Source organism: Nannospalax galili, unplaced genomic scaffold (genome assembly GCF_000622305.1).
Source record: "Nannospalax galili isolate Female #2095 unplaced genomic scaffold, S.galili_v1.0 scaffold332, whole genome shotgun sequence".
NCBI lineage: Eukaryota > Metazoa > Chordata > Mammalia > Rodentia > Spalacidae > Nannospalax > Nannospalax galili.
The window spans coordinates 1,633,121-1,657,293 of NW_008333794.1; the positions used below are offsets into that span (position 1 = coordinate 1,633,121).

General features: G+C 49.6%; 1 protein-coding gene across 1 annotated transcript; it reads right to left on the bottom strand.

Annotated features, from left to right (window-relative positions):
• Positions 1-5,875: 5,875 nt before the first annotated feature.
• Mcm2 (minichromosome maintenance complex component 2) lies at positions 5,876-24,022 on the bottom strand. Its single transcript, XM_008828569.3, has 16 exons — positions 23,891-24,022; positions 22,707-22,936; positions 18,360-18,535; positions 17,973-18,233; positions 17,087-17,306; positions 16,790-16,997; positions 15,020-15,154; positions 14,238-14,429; positions 11,239-11,332; positions 10,032-10,282; positions 9,796-9,922; positions 9,329-9,441; positions 8,009-8,260; positions 7,092-7,274; positions 6,810-6,965; positions 5,876-6,459 (listed from the first exon to the last, which is right to left on the bottom strand). Exons 1-16 carry the CDS (start codon positions 23,894-23,896, stop codon positions 6,349-6,351), a joined length of 2,715 nt encoding a protein of 904 aa, XP_008826791.1. The 5' UTR covers positions 23,897-24,022; the 3' UTR covers positions 5,876-6,348.
• Positions 24,023-24,173: the final 151 nt, after the last annotated feature.

Sequence of the window (24,173 nt, forward strand, 5' to 3'; positions counted from 1 at the left end):
GGGGGCGCGCAAGGCGAAGGCGGAGGCGCGCACGCTCCCCGTTGGTCCGCGCTCCCGTCACTCACACGCCTGGCCCTCCAATGCGCGCAGTGGAGGCCTAGGGGGCGGACCCAAGTCTGGCCTCGCACCTGCACCTCCAGCCTGCCTGAGACACCCCAGGCACCACCCTGGGAAGCGGGTCCCCGCGCACCCATGGCGCAGCAGACGGATCCGCTGCAGCAAAGGAGACTGGGCAGCCTGGGGATGGAGATCGCAGATCAGCAGAGGCCAGTTGGGGCACGTGGCCTGGGGGTCCTGAAGGCCAGGAAGTATCAGGCTTTGGTGAAGGGCCCTGGCTAGAATACAGAGCCCGAACTCTGTGCTAGGTGCAGTCTCTTCACGCTCATGCCCAGGGGGGTTTCTGTAGAGAGCTGTGTTTTGCCTCTAGTCTGTGCTACCCCCACCCCATGAGTGTTAAGTTCACTCCTGTGCTGAGCACAGTGGTAGTGAATAAAACAAGCATCTGCTTTACTCAGCCTCGCGAGAGTAGGAACATCCCAAAACACGTGGCTCCCCAATTACAACTGTAGGAAGGGCGGTTAAGCACAAAAGGCAGTGGTGCGCAGAGGAAACATTTAGCCTGCTTCCACGAAGCCACACCAATAGGATGAATGGATGTTGAGAGAACATTCTAAGACAGAGAAAAGTCCTGGCAATTCCCAAGATAGAAAAGCGTCCCCTTCTTAAGGAACGTGGGAAGGTACGACCCTTCAGAGCCACTACAACCTAAGCATGCTGAACAACCATAATATTGTGAGATTTTTACTTTATATACAGTAAATTAGGAAAACAGTTCTGTTAAATAACAAATTATAGCCAGACATGGTAGTGAAAGCCTATAATCCCCAGCACTTGGGAGGAAGTGAGTTCAGGCTGGTTTAGTCTGGGCTTCATAAATTTAAATTTAATAAAAAGGGTGTGGGGAGGGGCAGTTGGGGAGATGGCTCAGCAGTCAAGAGTGCTTGCTGCTCTCCCAAAGGTCAGGAGCTCAGCTCCCAGCACCCATGTCATGCTGCCTATGACTCTTACTCCAGGGGTCTGACGCCCTCTTCTGGCCTCTGTGGGCACCTGCACTGTATACACTCACACAGATGCACACATACAGAAAAATTAAATGACTTTTAAAAAGATTTAAAATGCTACATTGAATGTTTTGTAAACTATATCCTCACTGCAGGGTGTGTCATTGGATACCATAGATGGTGGCACATGACTTTCCCAGGCTATTTAGAGAAACAGGATTTGGGGTGGAAGGTACAGGCATGAAGTTCCTGTGTAAAGCCAGACCATACAGGGGACACCCAATCATAGGCTGTCCCAACAGGGGAAAAGCCTGTTGGGTCTTAAAACAAAGCTAATGGCTTTGCTATTCTGAACTGTTTGAACCTCATGGTCATTGTTCTTATAGTGACCATTTTTCAGTGGACAGATGGCAGAAGAGAGGTATATACAGTACTGCCAAGAAGAGCCATTAGAGTGAATCTCTGGCTTGGGAGAGGAGACTGAGGCCTTCCAGGTCAGCATCTCCCTCCACATAGGCTCATTGTCACAATTTCCTCTCCATGGACACCATAGTGAACAATGTCAGCCTGAGTTGTTAAGTACAGACACCACCCATCCTCTGTCACCTTTGGAAAAACCAACTCCCCCTGAGAGACAGGTTGGTATCTGGAGAGAGGAAGATACAAACTCACAACATAGCCAGGGAACTCTGCTGAGTGTGCTGGTAGGTCTACAATGAGGAATATGGAAAATAAGAAGCAAACGAGAGGGGCTGGAAAGATGGCTCAGCAGTTAAGAGTGTGTGCTGCTCTTCCAGAGGACCTGAGTTCAATTCCCAGCACCCACATAGCAGCTCACAACCTCCTGTAACTTCAGCTCCAGGGGATCCGATGCCCTCTTCTGGCCTCCACAGGCACCTGCATATACATGGCATACACTCACATAGACACATATACATAAAAAATTAAAAAAGTCTTTTAAAACATTTAAAAAGTAGTGAGATTTGACTGGTGGAGGGAATTGCAGCCCCAAATGCATGTGGTTCTAAATGACTCTGAGTCAGAGCACATCACAGTGTGAACTTAATCTATTCAGAAGCTAATACGGTGAGAGCTTTGTGTATCAAAGTCCAGGGATGGAGCCAACAGTTGGCAGAGATTCCATAGCTGCAAACACATTGTTGTTTAAAAAAAAAAAAAATGGGTTAAAAGTGAATGAGTTAAGTGTCCAATTTAAGAAGCCATTTAAAAAACACAGAAAATAATCAATAAATTTCTATTGTTGAAGTAGAACAAAGAACCTAATAGAGCAGGGCATGGTGGTGCGCACCTTTAGTCCCAGCGCTTGGAAGGCAGAGGCAGGCCTCTGTGAGTTCAAGGCCAGCCTGGTCTACACAGTGAGTTCCAGACCAGCTGGGGCTACAGGGAGATCCTGTCTCAAAAAAAAAAAAAAAAAGAACCTAATAGAACTGACTGCTAAAAACCTATTATTTAAAAAGATAAATAAAAGCCAGGCACAGTGGCTTATCCTAGCACTCAGAAGGCAGAGGCAGAAGGATTGAGACAAGCTCCAGGTCAGGTTGGGCTACAGGACAATACCTTGTCTCAAAAATGAATATAAAAGAGGGCTGAAGAGATGGTTCAGCAGTTAAGAGCACTGGTTGCTCTTGCAGAGGACTTGGATTTGGTTCCCAGCTCCCACACGGCAGCTCACAACCATCTGTAACTCCTGCTCCAGTGGATATGACCCCTGGGGAGGCGGGTCAACTGCAGTCATATACACATACCCATACACACATACACACAATTGAAAATAAAAAAAATATATATATATTAAGTAATATAGGACTGGAGAGATGGCTCATCAGTTAAGAGTACTGGCTTCTCTTGCAGAGGACCTGGGTTTGATTTCCAGCACCCACAACTAACAACCATCCATAACTCCAGTTCCAGGGGAATCCGACACCCTCTTTTGACCTCTGTGGACATTGCATGACACAGGTACACTTACATACATGCAGGCAATACACTCATACACATAAATAAAAATAAAAAATATTTTAAAAGTACTAATTTGATTCTTAAAATTGTAAGAAAAATGACATGATTTATTAGTAAAATTTTAAAAGTCCAAAGGCCCTTGCCACCAAGTCTGACAACTTGAGTTTGATCCCTGGAACCCATGGTGGAAGGAGAGAACCAACTCTTGAAGTTGTCTTCTGACCTCCACCCACACACCACAGCACACGTGTTCCTGTAAATACATGCCTACACAATAATAACAGCATATACAGGAATGCTTGTGCATGTATGTGTGTGTGCGTGTGCATGTGTGTGTGTGTGTGTGTGTGTGTGTGTGTGTGATATATGCAGGTGTGGAGCCCAGAGTTGACATTGTGTGATTTCCTCCATGCCCATTCACCATAATTTTTTTTGACAGAATCTCTCACTGGTCAGGAGCTCACCACTGGCTAGCCAGGGAGTCCCAGGAACACTCCGTCTCTGCTTCTTCAATGCTGAGATTACAACGCACCACCGTGGCTTTTTAGGTATATTGTGGGAATGGAACTCACATCCTCAGCACTTCACCAACTCCCCTAATGAATGCTTTGAAGTAAAATGTATGTTTACTGAAATTCATCCCAGTAGTAGAAAGACTAAAAAGACCAATAACAGGGAAAACAAAAGGAGAGGTGAAATGACACAAAGCCGATGGCCTGAGCTGTCCCATCTTGCAGCCGCTGGTGCCTCTCTAACAAAGTGCAGCAAGCCAACTGCAGTTATTCATTGCTGTGTTACTTCCATGTTTAAACAGGGCTTAGCTTCAGGACAAGGTTTGTAGAGTATTAGAAAATGCCACAGGTCTTACCAGTTAAACTTGACATCTCCTATAAAAAGACATACAGGCTTGGCAGACCTTTAACCCCAGCAGAGCCAGGAGGATCTCTATGTTTGAGGCCAGCCTGGTCTACATAGTGAGATCCAGGCTAACCAGGGCTACCCAGTGAGACACTGTCTATAAATAAGTAAATAAATAATAAAATAAAAAAGGAACAAAAATCCTTGAAGGATATAAAATGTAGAAATTCAGCCAGGTGTGGTGGCACATGCCTTTAATCCCAGCACTCCGGAAGCAGAAGCAGGTGGATCTCTGTGAGTTCAAGGCCAGCTTGGTCTACATATCAAGCTCCAGGTCAGCTGAGGCTACAGGAAGACCCTGTCTCAAAAAGACCAAAATAATAATAATAATAATGATAATAATGAAATATAGAAACGCCTGTAATTCAACAGAGGATCTCCCAGAACACCTTTACAAGTGAGGAACAGGAAGAGGATGGTCGTTACCCCAAATGTTGAATGTTCTGTAAGGGTTAATGCTGGATAAAAAGGAACAGGTGAAATTAAGCGGGGGGAAAGACTTGACAAAACTCACTGTATTCAGCTTTTCCTAGAAAATTCAACCTCTAACTGAAAACCGAGTTCACCAAGGTTGGACACAAGGTACCAAGCAGGTCGATCTTCCTGGTCTTTCAGTAACACTGGAAACACAGCAGGGTGGGATGAGTGTGGCTTAGTGTAGCTTGCCAGCTGTGAACTGAACAGGTGAGTTATTAGGATGAACAGAGTTTCATTCTAAGGTTGCTTAGAAGAGAACGTGGCGTGGTGGTGGTGCCTGCCTTTAATCCCAGGACTCGGTAGAGGCAGGCAAATCTCTGAGATGCAGGCAACCCTGGTCTATATATTTAGTTTCAGGCCAGCTTAGGGTAAAAGGGAGACCCTCTCTCAAAAAACCAAAAATATAATAAAATAAAATGGGGAGGGGGGAAAGAGAGAGAAGATGCCATTCAAAGCCTCAACAGTACAATTAACAGTCAGGAACAAACCAAACTAATTATGTACAATCTAAATGAAGAAGCTCTACAGGTAAGACCCAGGAACAATGGATAAAGATATATCTCATCTGAGCTGGCAAGGAGTCATCACTGTATGTTGGTTCTGACTGTGCTGTAACGGCTATATCTTGTGCTATCAGCTTTCTGTTGCTGTAACAAAGAGAGAATCAACTTGTAAGGGAAGGTTTTCAGCTGTTTTGGGTTTGGCTATGGCTCCATTTGTGTACAGTTGAGACAGAACATCATAGTGGCAGAGACCTGCTAACCTCACAGTAGCCAGGAAGTAAAGAAAAAGTGTCAGTGTCCAGTGATCTCACTTCCTCCTACTAGGCTCCAGCTTCCAATAGCACCCAAAGCTGGTGACTTAAGAATTCACACTGACCTGGGGAGCACTGATGATTCAAAGTCCAGGACACATCTACAAACAACTTAAAAATTATGGGGCTGGAGATGGCTCAGCAGTTAAGAGCACTGGCTGCTCTTGCAGAGGACCTGGGTTCAGTTCCACATGGCATCTAATAACCATCTGTAACTCCAGTTCTAGGTGATCAGACCCTCTCTTCTGGCTCCGTAGGCACTGCATGCATATGGTACACTTACATACATGATGGCAAAACATTCAATACACATAAAAATTTTTAAAAAGCTTTTCTAAAACCAATTTACATGTATGCCTGCTTGTCTGTCTGTGTACTATGTGTGTATAGTGTCCATGGAGACCAGAAAAGGGCACTGGGGCCCCTGGAACTGGAGTTACAAGTGGTTGTAGGCTAGCATGGGTGCTGGAAACCAAACCTGGGTAAGAGTAGCAACTGCTCTTATCCCAAGTAACTCTTCTAACCAAATCAATATTCGACAAAAGCTGAGGACAGACAACGAATGGCCTTCAAAGAAGCCCAGGAAGGCCTGAGTTATCATATTAAATCAGAATGAGGCAAGAGATACCAATGTATAGGTTTTATTCAACTTTACTAAAAATTAAACTACAGAGAAAAACTGTACAAAAAGCAAATGTAGGCACCGGTTAGGTGATAGGAAATGGGTTCACACATGGCAGAGGAGACCACAGTGCCTCACAAAGGGCACAGGCTGGAGAAACTCATGCCCAAACAGCAACAGTTTGGTAGCATCTGAACACACCTGGGGCTTCCTGAGCATCACTGTGAGGAATGTGCTAACCTGCCAACAGAGGCTGAGGTCAAAAGTCCATCAGGTGAGTGGAAAGTGAGGCAAAGAAATAAATACCACCATTTGTCACAGCCTGGGTCCAGGGCACCATAAGTGAATGCTGGCATCCAGCTGTGACCACCAACCCCATGGAGAGCTGAGCCTACTGGGGAAGGGGGTAGGCTTTGTGTCTGCAGAGCAATGACCAGTGGGGACCGAGTCTCAGGCACAGGGGTCCCAAAGTGGCCTCAGAACTGCTGCAGGATCATCTTGCGCTTCAGGTCGTGGCTGAACTTGTTCATCCTGAAGAGCTCGCTGTCGTAGAAGGCAGAGAGGTTGTGGATGTTGATCTGCCGTGCCTGGACAGAGGGCATCAGAGCCATCAGCAAAGGAGAATGCCAGCACTCCCACCTGCCTCATCTCTGGGAGCAAAGTGGCCCAACAGAGGTTGATGGAAGACTAAATTGGTACAGAGTCTCAAACCTTAACAACACCAGCCCCCAGGAACTTGGACAAGGCCCTTGGTACCTCTTGTCCTGTGCCCATTTCTAACTCATTTGCTTGCTACTCAATGGTATGTGGCACATTGTACACACAATTAAGTGGCTGCCACCCAAGGCCCTTCCTTTGATGACTGCTGTGACCACCCCAAAGGTAGCTGAGAGCTCCCCAGGGAAATGTGTCTGGACCCCACACTGTCCATGTGTACCTTGTCCACCAAATCCTTCTCCGGCACTTCGATGGTGTCCTGCTGGGCCCCAAAGCGGTTACGTTGATATGTCACCTGCTCAGCCACTAACTGCTTCAGTATGAACAGTAGCAACTCGTTATTATCTCGCCTGAAGGAGAGGTATCGGGCGAAGGTCTGCAGGAGGACAGCAGAGGTCAGAAGCCAGCTCACCTGCCACCTGTGCCTAGGCATAGTCAATCAACGCTATAGGCCTGAGCCTCCTGGTCCTTAAAATAGAAACCTGGCCTCGGCTATGCCCACCTTGCGCATACTGCGCATGACGCTGAACTTCTGTGTGTCGATGAAACTCTCCAGCATCACACGGATGGCCATGTTGACATCATCTTCAATCACGTAGTCTCGTAGGTGCATGCGTGCGTGGGCCTCTGCCATGCGGATCATGGACTCGATGTGGCGCACAGTAATGGGTATGCTGCCTGTGGCCTGCAGAGAACACAGTGCAGGGCCTTCCTCAGGAAGAAAGGGACAGGAGGGACTGGAGGCATACGATGGGCAGCCAGAGTCACTATGCCCTGCTGAGCAGCACCTGCAGCTGAACCTGGCTCCATACCACAGTCCAATCATGCCAGATGTGTGGTTGTCACTCACACTGCTGCCCTTTCTGCCCCCAGCTGGCTTGTATATGCCTCATGGTCTGTTACACCTACAGCTGGCTGTATGATCCTACACTGAACACTGCATAACCCAGGCAGTAAGATAGAAGCTGCTGTTTCTGCGAGAACCAAGTTGAATGCTCTGAAGATGGTACATAAAATTAAAATGGAGAAAAACCCAGCTGGTGTCTTGGTTAAATGTGGGTAAGACATAGGCAGGTCCATGCTTCACTATAGGCACTCTAAACCAAATTAGACCCCATGGTGAACTGGGCGAGGTTTAGGTGAATATAGAACTTAGTGAACAGAGTCAAGACAATGACACCCCCCTACCCCCAGACACATTCAAGTCTCACCTACAATAAAATGGTTAAGATACGGAAGGAGTTTCTTTTCTTTTTCATTTGCAGTGCTGGGGGTGAAACCAGGGCCTTGGCATACAAGGTAGGTACTCCCCATTGAGTGGCACCCCAACCCTAGATGAGCCTTTCCTAAGGCCTCGTGCTCCAGGCTCCCCTGGACTGATCCAACCCCTGCCTAGTCAGGAGGGCAGTCCAGGCTCACCATGGACTCCTTCCTCAGGTCACTGTACATCCTGGCCACCTTGTCCTGGTCCATCTGGTTGAGCTTTGGATGGACCCTCTCCTTCGCATAGATGATGTACTTCTTTAGGACCTCCTGTGGCAGGGGTTCCACACCATATGTGTTGGGCATGGCAGGCTCTGGGTCACTGCTGCTGGCCAGCCCCTCATCCTTCTTATTGCTGGGGTGGTGTCTGACATGGCTGCCAACCACAAAGCGGGCCAGCATCTCATCCTAAGACAAGAGGTGAGGGGGAGGCTGTAAGGCTGGAACTGGGAAGTCAGTATAAGAGAGGAGAAGCTGTACATGGGAGCAACTGTCATACCTGCTGAGGACAGGCAGCCTCATGTACCTGGAACATCATGATAAATATAACCAAGACCTCACAGAACTCAGCTCCTAGAGATGGGTCAGGAGACACAGTCCCCACCATTAACTGTGAGCACCTATAATCCCAGCTACTCAGGAGCCAAGGCAGGATTACTTAACTCAGCCGGAGCAACAGAGTGAGACCTTGCCTCAAAAACCAAAATGAAGGGGCTGGACGGATGGCTCAGCAATTAAGAGGGCTTACTGCTCCTCCAGAGGACTGGAGTTTGATTCCCAGGACCCATGTCAAGTGACTCACAACCACCTGTAACTCCCACTCCAGGGGAGCCAATGCCCTGTTCTGGCTTCGGTGGGCAACTGCACTCAAATGCACATATATAACATATGCATTCACAGACAAAAATGAAAATAAGACTTAAAAACAAAACTGGAAAAATAACAGAAAGCAACAGGCTAAAAAATACAATAGGGTAGGGGATGCAAGAAGAATCCAGTGTCCAAGGGTGGCAGAGAAGGCCTCTCCCCAAAGGACATAATGAGCCAAGACTGTCACAGGACAGTCTAAGTGGGGAGCATGAGCCTCCAGGGGAGAGAAAACATTTAGAGCTAGGCCTGCCTTCCTGAGGGAAAGTAGGCACATGGGTGTATTTAGCGTGAGGACAGCAGGCTGCAGAGCTGGCTGGGGCAGCACTGGACAGCTGTCCCCTGGCCAGCAGGTGCCATTCAATTTACTCTTTTAATTGGAGAGCGAAGGAGTGGCCAATACAGACAACAGCAATCCCTTGGGTCAGAGGGAGAGCTGGGAGAAGGAATGCAGTACTGGGTGGGCAGCCAGGGAGAGCCATGAGAAGTCAGGGTGACTTCTAGACATGAGCCCATGTCCACAGTGCCAACCCCCTCCCACCACACAGTATGGCCCAAGCCTCAGGCAAGGGCCCAGACCAAGAAAGTGCACCAGGTATGGGGCTTTACCTGAACTGGGTCCACAGTATCCCTCACCACACACAGGACATCAAAGCGAGAAATGATGGGCTCAGTGAGGTCTACATTCTCTGAGAAGGTCAGCGAGGGATCATAGCGGCCCCCTGAAACACACGGCAAGCTCTTGGTCCTCTCAAGCTGTGGAAGCTTCTCCAAACTCAGGATGTTTATAGGGCAGAAGTGTGGGGGGGGAGACATTGGAGACACCCTGCCTGCCTCCCCTAGAAAGCACCACAGGGCTACCCTAGAGCAAAGCTCCAGATGGATCAGAAGATGGAGGGACCCCTGGATGCTGATCACCTGCTGGCTGGACCTGCATGCAGCCTCAGTCCCAAGTGCTTCCTGCACTGTTCCCATTTGGCAGGACAGGGCTGTTGTTCCTGCTGCCACCCTAAGGTTTATACCTCAGTGCCCGAGTCTGGAGAGGCAGGCCCTCCCTGGTTCCATGCCCAGCTTACCTATGGGGTTGGCGGCAGCAATGACAGTGCAACGGGCTTGCAGCGAAGTGACGATGCCAGCCTTAGAGATGGAAATACTCTGCTGTTCCATGGCCTCGTGGATGCTGGTCCTGTCCTGGTCATTCATCTGTACAACATAGGGTCCCGGCCCACAGTGTCTCATGGAGGTCTCATCACCCTCTGATAACATCCTCCCACCACTGAGAACCAGCACACCCTAGATCCCATCAGCCCACCTTGTCAAACTCATCGATGAGACACACACCCCGGTCAGCCAGAACCAGGGCTCCAGCCTCTAAGGTCCACTCCCTGCTGACTGGATGTCGCTGGACATAGGCAGTGAGGCCCACGGCTGATGCACCCTGGCCAGTGGTGAAGATGGCCCGGCTGGACACCTTCTCAATGTATTTGAGGAACTGAGACTTGGCTGTGCCAGGATCCCCACACAGGAGTACGTTGATGTCACCTCGTACCCTGTGCTTTCCGCCTGCAGGAAGAGGCAGGGATGGAGGTGGAAGGAGGCCTGGAGGGCAGGCTAGATCTTCCCACTTCCCAAGTTGCTCCTCAGCAACACAAAAACAGGTCAATGGAGGGGAAGCCCAGCCCTGGGGCTGGCAAGTCTGTGAGCTTAGTCCAGAGGAGTTGTGGAGTGGGAAGACACACTTGGGGACACAGGCACAAACCCTGACTGTGTTGTCCACACATGGGAGGACTGGCACAGCCTGGGCATACACAGCTAATCAGAGCTGAGACACGGTATCCCTCCTGTGACTTCTAATATCACATGCCCACACAATATTGCTTGTTAATTATTACATTTAACAAAGAACAAGAAGTGGCTGAAGAGATGGCGCCAGGGGTCAAGAACACATACTGTTCTTGCAGATGACCCAAATTTGGTTCCCAGCACCCAGATGGCAGGTCACAACTGCCTGTAATTTCAGCTCCAGGGAATGTGATGTCCTCTCTGGCCTCCCCTCAGGCACCTACTCATATGTGCATTTTTACATACATACACACACATACATACATACACACACACACACACACAGATCCTATCATTAAAACAACACCAAGGCTAGACAGAGGCAGGCAGATCTCTGCGAGATCGAGGCCAGCTTGGGGTGACATAACGAGTTCCAGGCCGGTTGGGGCTACAGGGAGGTCTGATTTAAAAAACAACAAAACAAAACACAACAGCAAAAAGAAGCAGGGGTGGATGCTGTCAAATTGCAAAAGTAGCAGCTGTGGAGCCAGGAGACACTGGCTACTCGAGAGTGGGCCTCTGTGCTGCATGGTCCCTGTGCCTCTCCTCATTCTTTACCTGGGTCTTTCTCCCCCAGTACCTACAACACTTTAGGGAGGATTCGGACTCCTTGTCTGTCAGGAATGAGGCTTGCTCTTAAGAGGGAGTCAGGATGGAAAGCTGGCACGTTGGCTCACCTGGGTTCTTGGGCTCCCCTCCAAATAGGGCCAGAGCCAGGCCTCTCTTGATGTCTTCATGCCCATAAATGGAAGGCGCAATGCTGGCAAAGATCTGAGGGAGAGAGGAAGACCCATGAGTCCAGAACCCAGAGGGTAGCTAGGACACTATGTGCTCTGGCTTCAGGAAGTGGGGAGAGCCCAACTCAGAAACACCAGCCAGCTGTACAACCAGGAGACTCCACCCTCCCTGACTTGCCCTCTCATTAACTGCTGCTGCTGGGAAACATAGCACTTGAGGGCTGCAAAGATCTCAGTTTGATCCTTCACTCTGCTGTAGTTGGGAAGGGACTTGCCTGCTTAACACAGACAAAGAGCGGCTCATGGGTGCAGATGGGGACATCAGTTGCCACATTGCCTCTGTCTTTACAAGGGAGAGCTCTGAATGACACAGTGAGACAAGTGAACAGAGGCAGATGGGCAGGTAACATATGGTGCCACCAGGTCAAACTATTTCAAGTAGTATAACTCACGGGAGCATCTCTCCATATCAGCAAAAATGCGAAGCCTGTCTGAGTTTAAAGCTAGCACTCCAGACGGCAAAGAAATGGCTTCCTTCAGGAGAAACTCCCAACTACCTGAAGTGTAGCTGTGCCCCCACTGTCCTTCCCCTCCTTAGTCCCTGCACTGCAGGCTCTATGGACCTGGGACACATCCCCAGACTCCTCTTCTTCCCTTGGGGCAGACCAAGGAGCTCAGACAGCACCAGGCTCCCAGGCACTGAAGCAGAGAACTTAGCACTCAGGGCCCAGAGACATCCACCTACTGGATCATCTGGGTTCTGCCTGGGTGGCCAAATTCACAGACTTAAGAGTAATCCCCAAATCCTATTTCCTAATGTAAAGAGAGAGACAACTTCCAGTGTCTAGGGGCGGATGTACACAAGCAGCCTGTAGTGTCTCCACCAGGAAGAAAAACAACATGCAAAGGTAACCAAGGTTCTATCGCCAGGCCTCAGGAGTCAACCCACCTATTGGGTCATCTGGGTTCTGCCTGGGTGGCCAGATTCACATAGACTTAAGAGTAATCCCCAAATCCTATTTCCTAATGTAAAGTGAGAGACCATTTCCAGTGTCTAGGAGCAGATGTATACAAGGCAACTGCAGTGTCTCTACCAGAAAGAAAAACAGCACGCAAAGGCAACCAAGGAACCACTGTGAATGGGCTCACAATGGCAAGCACGGTTGAGCATTGGGTCTGAGTGAGGCCACCATGCTGAGACCTGAGGATGCAGGGTTTACTCATTCCCAACAACCAATAGCCACTCAGAAGGCATTTTTGTTGTAGCTGTGCACGGGGCTATCAGCAGCTAATGAAGACACATTCTCTTGTAAACATCTCCCAGCAGATAAATACAGTCACAGAATGAGCAGATACTTGTGCTGTACCCAAATAAAGTAGTGGGTATTTCTCCCCCGAGACAGAGGTCTCATAGCTTAGGCTAGTCTTAAACTTCTGATCTCCTTGCCTCAGCCTCCCAAGTGCTGGGATCACAGGTGTATCCTACACATGGCTGGATTAGGACACTTAATCAAAGATCATCTGTAGCCGCCAAGTCTAATGACACTCCTGTGCCCCTGAAGGAAGTTCACCTACTTGAAGAGAGGAAAAAGATCACACTCCCTAAGCTCTAGGAGCTGTCTGTCAATTCACAGACAGCACTAACAATAGGCCGGTACACAAAGGGGACATCTTCAGATCAGCAGCATCTAGACTGGGAAACCCCAATGCAGCTTCCTCCCCAAAAAACATTTTTTTTTTTTTTTCTTCGTCTTTTTGAGTTAGGGTCTCCCTGTAGCCCCAGCTGTCCTGGAACTCGCTATGTAGACCAGGCTGGCCTTGAACTCATAGAGATCCACCTGCCTCCTAAGTGCTGGGATTAAAGGCATGCGCCACCACGCCTGGCCCACAAAAAAACATTTTGAGAGGGCTGGAGAGATGGTCAGCAGTTAAGAGCACTGGCTGCTCTCGCAGAGGACCCAGGTTTGGTTCCCAGCACTCACATGGTGGCTAACAACCACCTGTAACTCTAGTTCTAGGGGAATCTGATGCTCTCTTCTGACCTCTTTGGGTATTGTATGACACAGGTATACATGCATATATGTAGGTAATACATTCATACACATAAAATAAAAATATATATACATAAAAATAGGGCTGGGCCTGGGGTTTGCTCAGTGGCACTGTGCTTACCTAGTGAATACCAATGTCCTCGATTCAATCTGCACACCACAGAAATGAAAACAGCCAGTAAACAAAAAAACAACAACCAACAGCACCAACCAACCAAATAAAATCAATTACCAAAAATCAACCAATAACCAACAACCAAAAAAACAAAAAAAACCCAAACCATAACCAAACCACAACCAAACAAAAACAATACCAACAATAACAAAAAACAGAGCGGGAGGAGCAGAGACCTAGAGCCAAGAGACCAACCAACAGCACTCTGTAGGGATTTGGTCACTGACTTCTTGAATTCATTGTTGAAGTAGTGATTGGACAGTTGGAGCTGAAAACGACATCACCTGTTTATGCAATGAAGCTCTGTACCTGGATTTTCTAGAAAGACCCTTTCCTTCAGAGCCCACCGGGCGTGTGACTGGCCTTGACTGATGGCTGTGGCAGTGAGACAAAGGACAGCGCTGTGAATGCACCCCCAGAAGTGTGTACTGAAAGCTGAGTTTCTAGTATAATAGCACTAAGAATAGAAACTCAATCCAATACTATATGCACAGTGGGGTCCTTACAAAAGCAGTTGAGCCTTCCCCCTCCCCTGCCATTCTGGCACATGGCACCTTCTGCCTTCCAGAGGCAGAGCTGGGGCTCCCACCCCCATGCTAGTTTATGCCCTTCCTCCAGAGTACAGGGCCTCCTATAAGACCTACAGCCAGAGGCCCAGGCTGGGGAGGACACCTGGTTCCTGCACTCCAGGTGCAGCCCTGCCCAGCACCTGCCTTCTCCCCAATCTGCTGGTCCTTGGATAGGCTGGTGATCATCTTCACGTCCTCATCAGTTAGCTCCCCGACGGCCACCTTGTTGTCCTTCTTGGCCACATGGTTGGCTAGGATGACAGTGGCAAAAACAGGAAAGCCATTGGCAGTGTTGAGTGAGCCATCATAGTTGTTGTGGTAGATGCCTGTCAGCTCCTGGGAGGTAGGGGACACAGGTAAGAGGGAGCAATCCAGGGTCCCAAGTCGAGGTGGCCTAAGTATAAGCTGCCTTCCCCAATCTCCACCCCAAGGCGCCCCATGCTGCAAACATCAAGATAAACAACTTAGCAGCTCATATGAACTCTATCCTGCTGTGATTTGCACCTGGAGGGCCCCAGAAGGTCATGTTTTGAAGATCTGGTCCCCAACCTGGCACAACTGGAAGGAGGTATGATCCAGTGGGAGAAAAGGTCACTGAGAGCATGCCCCCTGGAGGGCATATTCAGACCCTGGCTCTCCCTCCCTGCGTGCCTCTCTTATGGCTCCCTGGATCTGAGGTTGAGCAGCCAAACCCCCTCCCTGCCATGCATTCTTGCCCAGGCCCATGGAAACCTCTTCTCTAAGTTGGGAACTGTCAAAACAGAGTGGAGTAACATATAAACCTGCCACTCCAATCAGCCACTCTACTGCAGGAGAAAAGCTCTCCTCCAGACTCAAGAGCAGGTGCTGGGCCACACCCCTCTGCTGCACTCAATCTTGCCCCACTGGCCAGGGAAGCTCCCACAAGTTGCCACCATCCCACTCACTATTTCATCTCCTGGCTTGCAGCTGTCAACCAGATCAGCGAGGAGAATGGCATCCTTAGAGCGGGGCAGCCGGCCGGCAGCCACCTTGCCTGGACTCTCCTGGATGCGGATGCGTTGATAGTTCTGATAGATGGTCTGTGTAGAACAAAGAGGAGGTGGTGGGTCCTCCATGGCTGACTGCTCTCCTCAAGGCCCAGCCTTCCTATGTGATCTGACCTTGACCTCAGCCCACATAGAATAAGTGGGTGGGGTTGCCATTTCCATTTTCTGACTGGGAAATGAGAGTCACAGTTGGCAAGAGACAGACCAACAGTGATCAATGTGGGTAATGGTCCCACAACAGCCCCCATCCCTGTGTAGTTCTGCTGGACTCCAGCCTGCTCTATGCCATGCAGCCTAGGTCTACCTGGGTCCACACCATGGCCTGGTCCTAGGCAGTATGATCTTAGGAAAGTGGCTTCCTTTCTGCGCTTTCTCTGTAGAAGTGGGTACTGATCTGTGAGTGTGGTCTCATGAGTATCAAGTTGGGCTATGTGTACCAGGCACCTACAATAGCACCTGCAAACAGCAGGACCATGTGGCAGCATTGTGTCACATGGCTAATGGCCCATTATTTCACTTCCTGCCTAGGAAAGAGACAACATCAATCTGGGCTGCAAATATCCCCAAAGACCTATGCATGGAAGGTCTCAGGTATGGGGGTATGCCCTTAAAGGGGACTGTGGGATGCTGATTGATCTCTAGTGTGTTTCTGGAAAGCAGTTTGCCTCACCATGTGTAGTTCTTGGCTTACAAAGGCTTCAAAGCCACAGGACCAAGTGCCTGACTGTAACTCCTGAAACCAAGAGCCAAGTCAACCTTTCCTTCCAGTTGATTATGTCAGGGGTTTTATTACGGGAACACAGAGCTGACACAGAGGACACAGTGGTTAAAAGTACACAATGACATCTAAATGTTTCCTGATCCTTGGGTCCTGTCAATCATTTCTCTGAATATCTGTTTCTCCACAGGACAGCGAGGAAAGTCTAACATCCACTTCCCAGAGGGTGGTAAAGATTCAAGCCCGAATTACCCACCAGACAACCTGAGAGGCCAGCACACACCTGTTAATCCTCAGTCCCCTGGGAGCAGAGCCTAAGCCTGCTCTTGCCACACAGCTCTAGGGGGCTGCAAAGGATGGGAAAGAGGCACAGCTAATGCAACCTTGGAGTTTGGTCATCCTTGGGGAAGGGAACCTGGACTTTCACACTGATCATCACAAGTAGAGTACCCTCTAGGCACTTCCTAGCCAGGCAGCTCCACCTAAGCTCAGAACCACAGAGCACGTGAAGGGAACACGAACATTCCCAAGAGCCAGGCAGTAAGGGTACCATCTCAGGAACCATGACCTCTGGTGCTGCTGACGTGGTACTCAAGTAGATGCATGCCACACCCAAGATCTCAGAGCCCAGAAACATACTTAGGTCTCCTGCATAGGGAACTGCAAGGCTCAAAGTGGTTATAACCCTGGCCTCCCCACAAAAGGCACCAGGAGCCAGCCAGGCACTATAAACAAGCCAGCAGGTGGTGCAGATGCCCCACAGGGGTGGATGGACCCTATCTGCCTGTATCTCTAGAAATCACAAACACAGATGCACTGAACAGATCATTTGGTTTCAAATACACTGGCTTGAATTCATGGAGTCTTGGGGGCCAATCTGGCTCATCCTGCCATGTGTAGCTGCCCTGTGTATGCTGCCAAGGTTGGCGCCTCAGGCCCAGGTCACTCACCTCCTCCATGTTGACCTCAAAGGGTCCTGCTGACTGGCACTCGGGGCATGACCCAGGCTTCACCTCCTGGTTCTGGGACTGGCAGAAAGGCCCCAGCACAAAGTTACACTTGTTACAATTGTACTTGACCATGCTGAGCTGGGGCAGGACGCCTGTGCAGCTTGTCACCACACCACTGGTACGGATCAGCTGGTTCAGGTGCAGCTGCCTGCGGGTATGGAGGCAGTGCGTCAGAGGCCGTAGAGTACCTTACACCCTACTCTCCAGACCAGGCCTGTTCTCTCTCCCCCAGCTTACCTCAGTGAACGCAGCTCTTCCACCAGAGGCAGGTGGGAGATTCGCACATGGATGTGGCTGGTGATGCGGTCGTACTTGGGGTACATAGCCAGCACCACTTCCAGGGCGGCCTCATCAAAGATCTGAAGCAGCTCTGCGGGCGCTTCAGGCAGGAAGTAGGCCAACACGTGCTCACGGGCTGCCAGGTCCTCATAGTTCACCACCAGGCTCTCTCGGTTCTCTGAGGTGGATGGTGGACAGGGCGGATGACACAACCAGGGGCAGTAGAAGTAGCCCTACAGGCCAGACCCTCTCCACCCAAACCAAATCCCAGTGAGCCAGAACAGTCTGGCTTGCACCTGGGGCATACTGCAGGTGGTTGTGAAACAGATCTGACACATTAATAGCACTCACTAACGCAATAGGAACAAAGCTCTCGGAACTATAAAACACTGCTGCAGAGCCCACAGGGAAACCTGTAGAAGAACCAGAGCCGTTGCAGGAGGGACCATACCAGCCCACGCTGCCCATCCCCTTTAAAGCCAACGCTGTCACACAGAAATGCCAGCACTTTCTGATTAAAGTTGTAACCCACAGGCAGGGGAGTGGCTCATGCTTAGAATGTGCTAGGACGTGGGTTTAATCTCAAGCACTGCAAAAAAAAAAACAAAAAAAAACACAAAAATTCCCCAAACCAGGTAGCAATGGATTTCTAAGCATGTCTGACATTTGTCCAGCCCTGGTGCAGACACATGAGGTTTTGGGCTGCTCTGAAAGGATGCCTCAAGTTCTGTCCCTCACCAAATGTTCTTGTGCCTGACATGTCTGGTGTGGTGTGACAAGGCATGAGCAGCCTTCATGGCAGACTGCAGGCTGAACCCAGAACCTCAACTTGTCAGGAACACACCTTTGCACATGTCACTGATGCGCTCCTTGAAGACGTTGTGGCCATGGCCGTCCACGTGTGTGCGCAGGAAATTCTTGAAGCGGTGGTGGATCTCCAGCCTCGGCCCTGCCATGCTCACCCACTCTCGCACTGTGTGGCCCTTAAGGTCCTCCAGGTTCTCAATGCTCTCGATCATCTCTTCGTCCTCCTCGCCATCCTCTGTGGCGCGTTCCACCTGGCGGCGCTTCCGGGCAGGACGGTCCTCATCCTCCTCATCGCTGTCTGCAGAAGGAACTCCTGTGAGTGAGCCTCTCCCAGCATCTTCTGCACATGGCTCCCACCCATGCTTCCCTGCTTCCTGAGGCTCTGGAGGCCCAAGTGGCCCCTCTGGGATATCCACAAACTTACCATAGAGCAGCCCACGGCGCATGCGGCCCAGGCTACGGCCAGCCTCGCGGTCCCGCTGCCTCATGACCCTCTCCGCAGCCTCCCTCTGACTGGCCGTCAGTTCTTCCACATCCTCATCATCCAAAGCCAATCCCTCAGCCTCGTACACATCCAGCTCTGGGATGGGTCGGTAGTCTCTAAAAGAGATCAACAATGAACAGTGAGTCCCCCAACAGCCCATCCAGGAACAGGACCTGCTCCACAGGCTCTACAGAGCCAGGCTGGCCAGCTGGAAATAGAAGACTGAAAAGTCTCAAGAAACCTATTTGTAGGGGCTGGAGAGATGGCCCAGTGGTTAAGAACACTGGCTGAACAGTGGGTTCAGGGCCTACATGGCAGCTATTAACTGTTCATAAATGTAGTTCCAAGGGATTGACTACCCTCATCTGACCTCCTCAAGCACTGCATAAATATGATGCAGTTACATGAAGGCAAAGCACTCATACATATAAAAACAAATCTTTAAAAAAAGGGAAAAGTTATTTGGAGGCTCTGTTAAAGAGGCAGGGCACAAGCCCCAGTATCTGCAGAAACTTCCTTCCCTAGAGTCCGAGATGGGAAGGTGAAGCTTCACCAATGTTACAGGGTCAGGTGAGCAAGTCAATACTCACAGTGCCACCTGCTGGCCACATGTGACTAGGCGCAGCTAATGCTTCACTTCTAGTCTCTTCCCCAAATGCACCACTTGGACCTGGACTTGAGACTTTACCAAGGAAGCAGCAAAGGAGGGCATTTTACAATCTCCAATTGGCACTGTTTTTCATTAGAAAGTAGGAAGTGCATGGAACTCTCCTAGCCAGAAAGAAACTGTGGACTCATGAAAACTAAATGCAACATGGCATCCTTGACCAGGCAAAAGACCAAAGGACACTGGGCAGAAGAAACCAGGAAAGCCTAAACAGAATGCCAGCTTTGGATAACACACGCGTGTGCATGTGTGTGTGACATTAAACTCCATGGAAATGAAAGGCACTAACAACTAGCAAACCAACTCTGTTCTCAACAGTATGAGAACACACATGTAGCTGGGTTGAGTGCATTCTGCTCTTGCAGAGTTAAATTCCCAACACCCACACCAGGCTCCTACACTTAAAGGTGCACATACAGACACACCCAGCACCCATGCCAGGCCCCTATGCTTACAGGTACCCACAGACACACTCATCTAGCACCCATTCTGGGCACCAACAGTCACACGTGCACGCACCCACAGACACACCCACATAATTAAAAACAAAACTCAAAAAGACCATTTTTGTTGGGCATGATAGCACACACCTTTAATCCCAACACTGGAGAGGCAGAGGCATGGGAATCACTGTAAATTCAAAGCATCCTGGTCTACATAGCAAGTTTTAGGCCTGCCAGGCTACATTGTGAGACCTTGTCTTAAAACTCAAAACAAAAAACCAGCATGAGAGCTGGGTGTGATGGGGCACACCTTTAATCCCAGTAATCCTAGCACTCAGGAGGCAGAGGCAAGTGGATCTCTGTGAGTTTGAGGCTCTTCTTGTCTACATAATGAATTCCAAGCTAGCTGAGGCTACAGAGACCCTGTCTCAAAACAAAACAAAACAAAACAGAAAAAGAAAAAAAAGAATTAGAGAAACTCCCAAGTCTTGATGCCAGGAAGGCTCCAGAGAGCAGACTCTAATAGCCCAGCGGTTGCACCCTCCTTGTACTTTGTCCACCCACAGGCATGGCCACTCCCCAAACCCAGATGTCCTAGGAGGACTCTGCATGCAGCCAGACCAGCCTCTCCTAAATGCCCATCTGATGGTTCCACTCTCTGAGTTCCTCTAAGACCATCAATGGGTCATTTTCCACATGATTATCTGTTAGATACATGAAAGGAAATTCTGCCTTACAGAGGAGGGCCCTGAGAATCAGGCATGGCGTCTTCCTTGGAGGGCAGGGGGCAGCAGGTGTTATCATATCACTTTTGAGGAGTGATATGATTTTTGCCAATGGCCACTCAGCAGGGCTGAGGGGTAAATGCAATGTATCAAGCTGCAAGCTCTTTCCTGGGTACATGGCCTCCCTCCAGGACAGAAGAGCAGCCCTCTGGACCTCAGAGTGAGTGGTAACTAGGCCTGCCTCTTTTTAGTCAACGCTATCGAACTATTCTCTCAGGACAACTCCATAGCACCAATGCCAAACCAAAGTCCAAGCTAGTCCCATTCCAATTCTCCAGAATTGTCCACTTATGGGATAGACAATTCTACCCCATGTGGATCAGTGACATGTACAAAGGAGCGTTCTCTGTTTCAGAGAAAAGTATCTGTCTGAACCTTAAAGGATTTCAGTCACAGGAAACACCTTTGGTGAAATACTAATGAGCTTAAAAATTCAACTGAATTTCGTCAAACCACAAGACTTTTCTGCTTCAAAACACAACATTTATGGGCTGGTGAAATGCTCAGTGGGTAAAGGTATCTGCCAAACCAGAGTTTGATCTCTGGGATCCACATGGTGGAAGGACAGAACCAACTCCTGTAAGTTGTCTTCTGACCTCTACAAGTGTGCCTCCCATGAATGCCTGCCCCGGACACAAAACAATGTAATAAAAAAAAATAATAAATGTTTAAAAAATGACAAAGACAAGTCACAGACTAAGGAGAAAATATTTGCAAATCACCTATCTGATATAGCACATTGATTCAGAACAAGTCAAAAACAGGGGCTAGAGATGGAACAGTGTAAGAGCACTTGCTGTTCTTTCAAAAGACCCCAGTTTGATTCCCGAACCCATCTCAGGGAGCTCACAACTGCCCAAAAGCCCAGCTCCAGGGAACTTGACACCTTCTTTTGACCTTCAAGAGCACTTATACACATGCATGCACCCATACATACATAAATAAATAAATCTAAAAAACCCAAACCCAACAGAACAAAACAAAACAAAGCTTGTGATACAGTAAATTATACAATTCAATAAATGGGCAAAGGATCTGAATAGATCATTCCCAAAGAAAACAAATGGCCCAAATACAAGAAAGATGTTGTCATTATGAAGAAATGCAAATCAAAACCCAAGGAGCAAGCAACCATTTCCCACCAGGAGGCTGTGTTCCACACAGACTTGTAGCAATTGGAGCCCAAGTGCCCTCCTAGGGGGTAGGGGGAAATAGTAAATAACACAGCTGCTTTAGAGTATAGCTTTACAGTTCCCCAAAGATGAAAATTGGTACAAATGTTGGTTAAGAAAACATAGTGTATCTATACAAGGGAATTCTAGCCATAAAAACAAATAAAGCACTGATATATGCTATAGTTGAGCTTTGGAAACACTGCCAAGTGAAGTACTGACAGAAAAGCACAAATACTTTATGATTCCAGTTCTGGTAAAATGGCCAGACCTGAAAGAGGTACAGACAGAAAGCAGATAACCTGAAGTCTATGGTGGAATTGGGATTAACAAGCATGAGCAACCTCAGTGGGGTGAGGGAAATGTCGTTTCATAACTAGGAAGCTTGCATTCAACTTTTCCTGAATTGTACCCTTATATGGATAAGGTTTATAATATACAAATTATACCCCAATATAGTTTAACCCCTCCCCATATAAACCCTTTATCTAAACATAAGAGTCAAGTCGGGGAGGAAGGTGGCACAGGAGGGGCCCGTGCTGGCACAGCTCCACAGTGAGGGACTGGGAAGTCCTTGACCCTGAGCCCAGGGTGACCTGTGCCAACTCGTCACTCCTCCCACAGCTGGGCGAGTACTGCATATTCAAGACTCATCACATGGATGGGCAATGCTTTGCAAAGACCTGGACAGTTCAGAGTGCCCTTGAACCCTCTGATGGCTCCCGTGCCATGGACTGAGGGATGTGCACCCCATTCCATGCCCACCCTCAGTTTGGAAAGGTCCTGGAGGATGCCACAAGGCTCTTGGGCACTCACACAGGTGCCACACAGCACCTACCAGATCTCAGTTATAAATGCTGCCTATGCAGGCTAGGTGAAAGTTTGCTGACTGAACCTAAATCTTCATTTTTCAAGGCAGCACAAAGCAATCTGTCTTAGGAAAGTCACAGAGAAACACCTTACAGTTCACTTCCTGTCTGAGTTGACACAGCCTCTCATGGCCCTTTCAAGTTAGGCTCCTACGGACCCTTCTCTTGAGTTGGGGCTCACTTCCACCTTAAGGTCTAGTCTGAGCTATATACAGCAAGTTACATGGCTCCTTATTTTGGCTGATGAAACTGTCTTCCCCAGACTTGGATCACTGCCGGATTCAAGGCAGGGCCACTAGGTTCACAGGCTCACCGACCACCACACAGGAGGGGCCACTGGACTGAAAATACCTTTCCATGTCATCACCAATGAGTTCCTCGCCATCCTCTTCTTCCTCCACTGGCCCGTCTGTGCCCAGCAGCCCCTCAGACTCATCCTCAAAGGGAGGAAGGTCCCGGCCAGGGCTGGAAGTGAGGGCATCTGCTCGACGGGAGCTGCGACCCGGGCTGGAATTGAGCAGATCATTGGCTCTTCTCCGTGGGCCAGGGCTAGATGCTGCAGAAAAGGACTCCGAGGATTCCTGCAAGAGAGGCTTTGGTCAGACTTCCCTGGTCTCCCGGACTGGCTGTCTCCTATCCACTAGAGACTGAACCCAGGCAGACCACCCACTGGCATGGGGCTGCTCTCTGCTAAGCCAATCAAATGCAGTCTTCTCACAGTTCAGGCCACACATCACCCAGTCTCTCTCTCAAAGGAAAAAAAAAAAAAACAAAACCCCACATCACCATGGATAAGCCTTTCTTTGCGGGGGGGTGGGGGTGGTGGTGTGGTGTCTTTTTGAGACAGGGTTTCCCTGTAGCTACAGAGGGTCTGGAACTCCCTATGTAGAACAGGCCTCCTCTACCTCCCAAGTGCTGGGATTAAAGGTATACATCACCACGCCCGGCGGTTATGTCATTTTAGAAAACATTTATCATCTATTTTTGCCCCTTAAGTGGGCATCCCTCCACCCCACAACATGCTGGGTGTTGGGATAGTAATAAAGGAGTAGGAGGCACCAAGGAACAAGTTTCTGGAACTACCTGGTGAAGGGAACAGAACTTTAAACAGGAGACACGAGAACGCTAAGAGTATCTGTGGGGAGACCGGACCTATGTCATAGGCCTGGAACCCCAAATACCCTGGAAGCTGAGAAACCACGACCGCCAAATTCAACGCTAACCTGGGCTATGGAGGGAGTTAAGGCCAGCCTGGGTGACTTAGGGAGACCCTATCTCGAGACCAAGGAGGACTGGGATGCTGCTGGGTGGAACCTGGCACGCGCTAGGCCCTGGGGTTCACGCCCTGCACCCCCACCCCAAAGTGCAGGGGCCCCGGGGCCTTGGAGCATACGCCGGACCGTGAGGAGATCCGGTCGAGCCGGAGGCAAGGAGCCCCGCGCCCAGGGCCGCCGCTGCAGGGAGAGACCCCGAGGGGAGGCAGAGGCCGCCGGCCCCCGAGCCCGCCCCCGGCCCGTTCCCGGGCCAAACCTCACCGCCATAGCTGTGCTCGATCTGCCTCACCGTCACACCAGGTTTTCGCGCGAAAAAAGTAGGTCATGTGACCCGCCCAAGCCCGGGAAGCTTCCGAAGGACCTACACGTCATGACGTTGGCATCCACCCTGGGCGGGAGGCGGGCCAAAGGGCTTGACCACGCCCACTCTATCCAAGGACCCGCCCACGCCCCCCTGTATTCCGGTTTGCAGCTCACCACTCTGTAAGGTGATGGAGTTGGAGTTTGGGTCGCTGGTGACTTTGAGAACCAGCCAGTCCCCCTT

Bases quoted from the DNA above. Each gene is read 5' to 3' on its own strand.
- Mcm2 (XM_008828569.3), bottom strand. The intron at 10,283-11,238 runs GTGAGCCAACGT...CTCTTCCTGCAG, and splicing joins AGGGGAGCCCAAGAACCCAG to GCGGAAAGCACAGGGTACGA. The intron at 6,966-7,091 runs GTGGGCATAGCC...GTCCTCCTGCAG, and splicing joins TCATGCGCAGTATGCGCAAG to ACCTTCGCCCGATACCTCTC.